The following is a 9,784-nucleotide window of genomic DNA, read 5'->3' on the forward strand; positions in this document are numbered from 1 at the left end:
TAGACCACTTGTGCTCGAGTGAAAACCCGCCAGCCATGGAGGATGCTGTCGCCATCGCAGTGGTCGGACTCTCCTTGGGATTTCCCCAAGATGTAACGACATCAGATGCCCTGTGGGAGCTGATGTGGAATAAAAGAAACACGGCGACAAAAGTCCCATCAGAGCGACTGAACATTGACTCCATCTATCACCCGGATCGACATCGACGTGGCCAGGTATGCTCTATCTTCTATAGCATGATCAACGAAGCTGACCCATATCTGTCAACCTTCCTTGCTCTAGGTCCCGGTGAGGCATGGACATTTCATGAATCGCGATCTCGCGGCTTTTGATGCCGCCTTCTTCGACACGTCCATGCCAGATGCTGCGAGCATGGATCCGCAACAACGCCTACTCCTAGAGTATGCCTACACAGCGCTAGAAAATGGTTGGTGGCTACAGCCCAGGAGTTTCAGGCAGGACGAAATAGCTTATCTAGCATATAGCCGGTCTACCAATGGAGAAAGCTGCAGGCACGAAGACCTCGGTATATACCGGCAGCTTTTCAACCGATTGGATGCAAATGCAGTATAAGGATTCGGAAGAGTCCACGACGACAACAGCACTTGGTGTACAGGCATCGTGCAACGCGAACAAGATTAGCTGGTTTTTTAATTTCAAAGGGAACAGCGCCAATATAGACACAGCTTGTTCCAGCAGCTTGGTGTGTCTGGATCTAGGCTGTCGTGATCTACAGTGTGGGAGACAAGATATGGTATGCACGTTGAATAGCCATCGTACCTGAAAGTCCAATGTAGAATGGTAGGATTTGGACTAACGACGAACCAGAGCATTGTAGCGGGGTCCAACATCATGCTGTCACCAGACAACCTACACTCCTTGAGCAACCTCAACATGCTGTCCCCCGACGGGCAATGCTATAGCTTTGACTACAGAGCTAACGGGTATAGCCGAGGAGAAGGCGTTGCCGTGCTTGTTCTCAAACGAGTGACCGACGCGATCAGGGACAATGACACCATCCGTGGAATCATTCGCAGTACAGGGTGCAATCAAGACGGACGCACCTCAAGTCTCACGCTCCCGAGCTCCGAAATGCAGGCGAGATTAATCCGGGATACATATATAAATGGCGGACTCAGCATGGAACCAACGCGATACTTCGAAGCCCATGGCACTGGCACTCCTGTGGGAGACCCAACCGAGGCCAAAGCAATCGGGTCGGCATTTGGACAGGTTAGAACTCTAGACGACCCGCTGTGGGTTGGATCCGTGAAGAGCAATATTGGACATTTAGAGGGTGCCAGTGGCATCGCCGGTGTCATTAGGGCGATGCTCATCCTGGAGAAGGGGATCATCTCGCCGACTGCGAATATCGAGAAGGTCAATCCAAACATTGACTGCAGTTCTCTTAAGATCCAGGTATTAGCGCAAGGTGGACCTGCTTGGTGTCTGCGAATGCTAATAGTACTTGCCCAAGTTTCCCCTGCGGCCTACGCCATGGCCAACCAAGGGTCTTCGACGAGCTTCTGTCAATTCGTTTGGCAACTCTGGAACAAATGCAGTGAGCCCCCCCCCCCAACCCTGAAGCCAAATTTGACTCGACGTTGAAAATGGTTGTAGCATGTTATTCTTGATGATGTTTTCCATTTCTTAAAGGAAAATCAACTATCGGCGCAACATCTGACGGTGCAAGATCCGCCGACCAGTCCTGTTCTCCAACAAACTTCAATCAACATCTCCCGCTCGCTGCTGCACAAATCCCCCAATTCATCTCCCAAGGAGAACCGACCAAGACTCCTAGTCTTCTCTGCGAACGACGAAGCGGGAGTCCGCCGACAGGCAACGGCATACGCCGAATACTTCACCAAATTCGCCGACGCCCTGGACTCCACCTATCTAGACCATCTGGCTTATACATTGTCATCTCGCCGAAGTTCATTGCCATGGAAAGGCACGGCAATAGTAAGTTCCATGGAAGACATGACACAAATCGACCGCACGATTGTCCCCGCGGTGAGATCGAAATCCGACCCAGGCCTCGTGTTCGTCTTTGCCGGCCAAGGTGCACAGTGGGCGGGAATGGGACGTGATCTCATGACGCTCTTCCCAGAATTCAACCAAAGCCTAGAACGGTCGGAACAGGCCTTACTGGGGCTCGGTTGCTCATGGCATCTGCGCGAGGAGATTATGCGACAACAGGACTCCAGGATCAATAGCCCGGAGCTTGCTCAGCCCTGCTGTACCGCCATTCAGTTGGCATTGGTGGACCTCCTGCACAGCTGGAATGTCCATGCATCGGCAGCCGTGGGCCATTCATCTGGCGAAGTTGCAGCGGCGTATTGTGTGGGAGCTCTGTCAGCTGGTGCAGCTTTAAAGCTTGCATACTATAGAGGTGCTGTCTGTTCGGTTCTGGCATCGGGTGAGTTGGGCTTGGAAGGGGCCATGATGTCTGTTGGGCTCTGTGAAGAAGATGTCCAGCAATATTTAGATGAGCTGGCGCTTCAAGATGGCAACGTCGAGCTGGTCGTGGCCTGCATTAATAGCCCATGCAATGTCACAGTCTCCGGTAACACTCACCAGATCGCCGCTTTGAAGGCGAGATTAGACCAGAAAGAAATATTTGCTCAGCAGCTGCCCGTCAACGTTGCATATCATTCTCCCCACATGCTGCGCGTGGCAGATCAATATCGGGAGGTCATAAAAGGTCTCGAGTCTGGGACTCCGCTCTCATCCAAGCCAGGAACTGTGATGTTCTCGTCGGTAACAGGGAAGCAACTGTTCCCAAGCGAGCTCCTCGATCCGGAGTACTGGGTACAGAATTTGGTGTCGCGGGTTCGCTTCAGGGATGCAGTGGCCGCGCTGATGGACGCAGCTTCTAAACAATCCCACAGAAGACTCAACCAGAGTTGCTACAGCTATTCCTCATTTGATATATTTCTGGAGATAAGTCCTCACCGAAGTTTACACCGTCCACTTACGGACACGGTCCGGGAATTGAGCGCCGTTCCCATCAAATACACTTCCCTGATGGTTAGGGGAAATGACGCAACTCTCCCCACAATGCGTGTGCTTGGGGATTTGGTATGTCATGGATATTCAGTGTGCCTGGACAGAGTAAATCACCTCGAGCAAAATCTGAACCAGCAGCACTACATAGCCCTGCCCGATCTACCCAGCTACGTCTTCGACCATTCGCACAAGTACTGGAATGAGTCCCGGTTGAGTGCAAGGTCCCGGCTAGGCGCGGTCGGTAAGCTGGACCTTCTGGGTAAGCCGGTGGTGGACTGGAATCCACTTGAGCCTCGGTGGAAGAACTGTCTTCGCGGGTCCGAAATGCCGTGGATTGAAGATCATCTTGTAAACGGCGTGATGATCTATCCCGGTGCAGGCATGCTTGTCATGGCCATCGAGGCTGCAAACCAGATCACTAAAAAGGCAGCCGGCGTGATGGGGTTCGAAATCTCAGAAGTCCACTTTAAAAAGCCGCTACACATCTCCAAGGAGCCGGAAGGCGTTGAGACGCAGTTGAGTATGCATTTAGCCCAGGATTCTGTCATGCCTCTCAACCAACCATCTGAGTTTCGGCTGTTTTGCTACAGCAATAATGACTGGCAAGAGTGCTGCCATGGGTTTATCCGTGCGAAATATCAGGTCTACGAGAATCCAGTTACGCAGGATGATGACAATGTGACCGAACTGGCAACGCGCCGCGACGTGGTCTCCTCGATTGAAGGATCTTGCCAGACACCCATTGACCGGATAAATTTCTACTCCGGTCTAACGAACATAGGAATGGTCGAGGGCCCAGCCTTCTGGCGTGTCAAGGAAGGATTCTATGACGACCAATACCGCGTCAGAGCGACAATCGGGCTCTTCCGCTGGCCCGAAGATGGCTTTCCACAGCCTCACGTTATCCATCCAACGTCCTTGGACAGTATCTTTCACCTAGCACTCATCGGATATTGCCATAGTGGCAAAAGGACTATTCCCACCATGATTCCTTCATCTCTGCGCCGACTGTATGTCAGCAAGACGGGATTGAGCTATCCAGATGGTGACGAGGTCCAGGAGTATACCTGGCCAGAAATATTAGACCGTCGTGGAGCGTGCTTCAGTGGGTTCGCTTTGAATCAGAGTAATGGTGCTTTGTCGGTGCAGTTTAGCGAGCTGAGATTGACTACCATCGCCAGCTCTAGAGATGATTCTGTCGCTGATGCACTGGGCGGGCTCCAGCTGGCATATCAAATACAGTATCAGCCCGAGCCCGATTTCCTGGACCCCAAAGATGTGCTTCTGAATTACAAACATGCATCTAGGTGGGACTCGTTAACAGTAGAACGCTATATCGATATGCTCGCCCACAAAAATGGCGATCTTCGCATCTTGGAGCTGAATGTTGGGGATCGCAGCTCAACAAAAGCCTTGCTGCATACCCTGTCCGTGTACAATGAGGCCGGTGAAATAGTCTATCCCAGGTATTCCTCGTTCACCATGACTGCCACTTCGGTCGATATTCTCGATCAGCGGAAAATTGATCTCCATGGCTTTTCGTTCGTTAAATTTGCCCTATGTGACATTTCTCAAGATATCGCCAGTCAAAAACAATATCTTGAAGGGCCTTACGATATAATTCTGGCACCTGATTCCGTACAAGGATGCCTAATGGCACTGCATAATTTGAAAAGCCTCGTGTCTCCCACTGGAAAAGTGTTTCTTTTCGGCGGGTCCAGCAATCCGCATTTGGCAGGGCATGATGTCCCAAATTGCGATATCGTGCAGGGGCTTGCACCGAATAGTGATTTGCTCTACTCCGGCTTGGAGTTGCAAAATCCCAAGTTCAAGAATGTGCCGGACCCTCTTGTGCGTGTCTACCATGGCGGATTCCTCGATTCTCAGACCCGAGAGATCGATAAGCCAGTATTTCTAATCATGGATGCGGAATCGACGGTGCAAACGCAGGTTGCCGGTTCCTTAGCTACGCATTGGGCGCGTCAGCACAGTTTCACCGTTCAAATGGGAAGCTTAGAGGAGGCACTGGCCATGTGGTCTATTGAAAATCTCATCTTTGTGGTCTTACTAGAGCTAGATCAACCTTTTCTATACGAGATTAGCTACGACACATATAACACTCTGAATGCTTTTTTCCAGAAAGCTACACATGTTCTATGGGCGACGTTCGCTGGTGGAACCGAGGCAGGAAGGCCTGAATACCATCTTATTCATGGCTTAGCTCGCGCTCTTCGGCACGAGTACCCTCTGCTGAATATAACAGTTGCCGCACTCGAGGAGACAGGCACGAAGCATCTGTCACAGTGGCACCTGCAGATACTAACTCGTCTGCTCTTTGACAAGCACGCCAATCCTAACCCGGCAGTGATTGATTCCGAGTTCCTCGAGTTGAGGGGATATTTACACATTCCTCGAATTGTCCCCTCTGCGAGCGTCACCCACGAACTGCACAGGAGATGGCAACCTAGACACTCAGGTTTCAAACTAGTCAAGGACTGTCTGCCACTCGAGCTGACCTTAAGTTCTGTTGGTATCCTAGACTCGCTCTGCTTTTCAGAAGATGCCAATGCTCACGCACCTCTGGCAGCTGACGAGGTGGAGATTCAAACGCATGCGATCGGCATGAACTTCCGCGATCTTCTCATCGCGATGGGTCAGATCCCCGATGCGCCGATGGGCCAGGAGTGCACGGGTGTTGTACTTCGCGCTGGCACGAGTGCATCATGTAGGCCAGGCGACCGGGTCATTCTCGCCCACCCTTCGACGTTCAAAACGGTGGCCCGAGGCAAAATGGCGATTGTTATACCAGACAACATGCCATTCACCACAGCAGCTGCCATACCAGCCCAGTTCGGCACGGCCTGGGAGGCTGTCAATTATCTCGCGCGGTTAGAGAAAAACGAGACAATATTGATCCACGCTGCCGCCGGTGGCACCGGACAGGCTGTGATTCAAATCGCTCAGTGCATCGGTGCCACGATCTTAGCTACGGTCGGATCGACAGCCAAGAAAAATCTTCTAATGGATCGATATGGTATTCCAGAGAACCAAATCTTCTACAGCCGAGATACAACCTTCGTTGCGGGCGTCAAGCGCGCGACGGCCGGCCGCGGTGTGGATGTGATTCTGAACTCGCTAGCAGGAGACGGCCTCCTCGCTTCGTTGGACTGTATTGCACCCGGTGGACGATTCATCGAGATTGGCCGGAAAGACATTGATTCTAATTCCCACTTGCCGATGTCTGTGTTAAGCAAGAATATCTCATTCATTGTCTTCGACGGCTCTGTTTTCTTGCGTCGGCATCCATCGCGGTGCCGGAGCAATCTTCAACTTTTGGTTGACATGTTTACTCGACGGGAGCTTCACCCCGTGCAGCCATTCCATGTTTATAATATTGGTGAGGTTGAGACGGTCTTTCGGAAGGTCCAGATGGGTGAGAGTATGGGCAAGTTTGTGCTTGAAGTGACTCCTGAATCCCGGGTCCCGGTAATATATTTCATCTCCAAGGCTTTATTAACAGCATAAATAAATCTGCACCCGATGCTGACTTGTCCATTCCCAGGTCACGCTTAATACACGTCCAAGCTTCGATATGGACTCTGATTCAACATTCGTGCTAGCCGGCGGTCTTGGAGGCATCGGACGTGCCGCAGCGCGATGGATGGCTGAGCGCGGCGCAAAGAACCTCGTCTTGCTTTCACGATATGGGCCTCGCACTAACGCTGCTACTGTTTTGGTTAATGAGCTACGAACAAGGGGCGTTCGCGTCGAGACACCAGCCTGTGACGTGACGAACCTGGAGGTGATGAAGGAGGTTTTTGGTCGGCTTTCCTCCGAGATGCCACCTATTAAGGGTGTGATCCAAATGTCTATTGTGGCTAGGGTATGTCAAACGAACACAATGCCGTTGCTTTTGAATATTTACTTTTGTCTTTGTCCAACAAAGCCAACATTGTCCATGCTCTAACTCATTCCTAGGACTGTCTCTTTTCCGAGATGCCCTACCCCGATTGGAAAGACGCCGTCAATTGCAAGTCCCTCGGATCGTGGAATCTCCACAGAGTCCTCCCTCGCGGGATGGACTTCTTCATTTTGCTTTCCTCGGCGTCCGGCCTTGCCGGAATAAAAGGCCAAGCGAACTACGACGCAGGGAACACATACGAAGACGGACTAGCCCGCTACCGCGTCAGCCAAGGTGAAAAGGCCACTGCCCTGGACCTCGGAGCGATGGTCGATGATGGGATCCTGGCAGAAGATCCTAGCCTGCTGCGTCGCGTCCTCGCATACGGCACCCTCGAGCCGATTACGCGGGCTAAGTTCTATGGCATTTTGGACTATTATTGTGATCCAGCAAGGGACGTGGCGAGCCCGCATGAGGCGCAGATTGCGCTTGGTTTGGGGACCGGTGGTGGCGAGGGGCTCGAGAGTATTGATTACCAGAGGCAGCCTATGTTGCAGCAGCTTATGCTGGCCGGGAATCGGCAACAGGTTGGGGCTAGTGCTAGTGTTAGTGCAGGGGGCACTCAGCATGCTCTCAGTGATCGAGAGCGTATAGTAGCTTCATCATGCCCAGAAGAAGCGGCCCAAATAGCTGCCGAGGCCATTATCAAAAAGCTGGCAAAATCACTGATCACCATGCAGGATAGCTCGTCGGTTGACCGTGATCGACCAATTTCGGAACTTGGAGTGGACTCCCTTCTGGGCATTGAGTTGCGGAACTGGGTTGTAAAGGAGTTCAAGATCGACCTTGCTGTTTTTGAGACTCAGGGGGCGGCCACACTGGAGACGTTGAGTCTCTTGGTTGCGCAGCGTTGTACTAAAGGAGGGGAGACATAGCTGGCACTGTCACAGCTCCGATGATTGAGTTTACTCGTATAACCATCATGCTACTCGTTTGGATATATTTCCTTCAATTCTCTCCATTTTTATTCAGCCATCCTTCCTGGTAGGCGACCCATGCCCCCAACGTAAGGGTTTACGTATAGAACCACATTTCCAAGGCTTCATGAGCATCCTGCACCCTCGTACATACTACAGGCTTCATTAATAGCTGCAGATTCTCGAGCATTGAAGACTTGTGGAGAAAGATTTCCAAGCCGTCTGCTGTCATGGGAATAGTTTCTCCGTTCCACTCTGACCCCCAGCCACTAAATCCTGCCCCCCCCCCCCCGGAGCTGTATGCCCCCCGCCGCAAGCGAGGCGCTGGGGGGCCATCGGGCCCACAAAACGCACTATATAGATTCCGATCGCTTGAGGATTTAGATCCTCAAGCGATTTGTTCTGTTCTACCTTATATACAATTTTCCTAGTAATCGGAACACGAGATATTCTCTTTGGACTACCTATCCTGAAGCCCGTTGGCCTACTGAGCTCCGACGGCGTAGCACTAGCCTATTGCGTACGCCGAAGGCGCCCTTACAACTGAATAGAAACCAAATAGAAACTCAATAGAAAAATGATAGAAAGTTAATGGTATTGTAGATAGAATACTGATAGTATTTACACTGAACACTGTTACAATTGTAAGAAACTGCTGTGATAAATTATTATATTTATGTAGCTGAAACAGAAGATCTTGACAAGGTTATATAATAACGGTCCCCGGGAATAAAGACTGCTTAGGACTGCGGTGGACCATAGTACAGTCCTCAGCAATTTGAGAAAAGACCAAAGATTGCAAGGTCCGGTCCTGGTCCTAATATTTGGGATCGGGACCGCACTATTCCTAGGCCTAGCTCCCATACCGTACCTGATCACCTGACACCCGCCTCCACCTGACGCCCGATTTCCTATGAAAACCAGAGTTAAAGATAAAGCTCTACAATTATATATATTGTTTACTATTGTATGATTTCTTAGTAATTTAGTATTTAAATTATATAGAATCTATATAACTATTTTAATAATCCTGAAAATATATAGGCAAACAGATCTATTTACTCTAATAATTTATACTATATAAAGTCTCTATAATAATAATCTTATTTTAATTACTAATATCCTTTCTAATTTTTAGAGTTAATAGTATAGAAATCTTAATCTTATCTTTAACAGTCTGATTTATATTATTTTAAAGCTGTAAATTAGTTTTTTTAATAAATTTTTTTTTTCTCTTTAGTACTGCTTTTAAATATTTATTTACTTATATATCTTCTTATTTAAAGCTTAGATTCTTTTATATTCTTCTATTAGAAGCTATTTTTCTTTTTTTTTCTATTTTTAATAAAATTTTCTATTTTACTTAATAACTTTATTAAGTTATATAGCTTTATCTTTTTAAATCTAAAAATTCCGAGTTTCTTAAATCTTATTAGATAAATAAAAGATTATATTACTATCTTTCAAAATATATAAATTAAATAGAAGTAATTTTCTATATTAATATTTTTTTTACTTATTTTTCAAGATCTTTTCAAAATCTGAATAATATAGTTTAAGCAAAATATTCTTAATAAAAAAAGAGTATATAGTAGAACTAAGCTTTTAAATCTTTTTATTATAGATATCAGAAACTGTCTACTGAAGAAATTTTTTAATATATTTCTAATTTTCTATACTTAGAATAGAATTAGATAAATTACTAGATAATAGTCTAGTACTATTCTTTTTAATAAAATATATTAATATTCTTTTAGAATTCCAAGAATATAAACTAATAGAATTCTATGTACTTTTTATATTTCTTTTAATAAAACAGTATTTTACACTGACTAAAAAAATTAAAAAAAGTTTTATTTTATAATATAATTTATTTCTTAATAATTATATAAAAATT

General features: G+C 47.8%; 1 protein-coding gene across 1 annotated transcript; it reads left to right on the forward strand.

Moving 5' to 3' along the window:
• Window positions 1–35: 35 nt before the first annotated feature.
• On the forward strand, window positions 36–7,845 carry BDV38DRAFT_283082 (type I polyketide synthase; the record flags this gene model as incomplete). The annotated part of the gene is made up of 8 exons (XM_032059955.1): window positions 36–215; window positions 283–427; window positions 486–754; window positions 829–1,419; window positions 1,478–1,561; window positions 1,621–6,495; window positions 6,572–6,892; window positions 6,988–7,845. 8 exons carry the CDS (start codon window positions 36–38, stop codon window positions 7,843–7,845), a joined length of 7,323 nt encoding a protein of 2,440 aa, XP_031913593.1.
• Window positions 7,846–9,784: the final 1,939 nt, after the last annotated feature.

This window comes from Aspergillus pseudotamarii, assembly GCF_009193445.1.
Source record: "Aspergillus pseudotamarii strain CBS 117625 unplaced genomic scaffold BDV38scaffold_27, whole genome shotgun sequence".
NCBI lineage: Eukaryota > Fungi > Ascomycota > Eurotiomycetes > Eurotiales > Aspergillaceae > Aspergillus > Aspergillus pseudotamarii.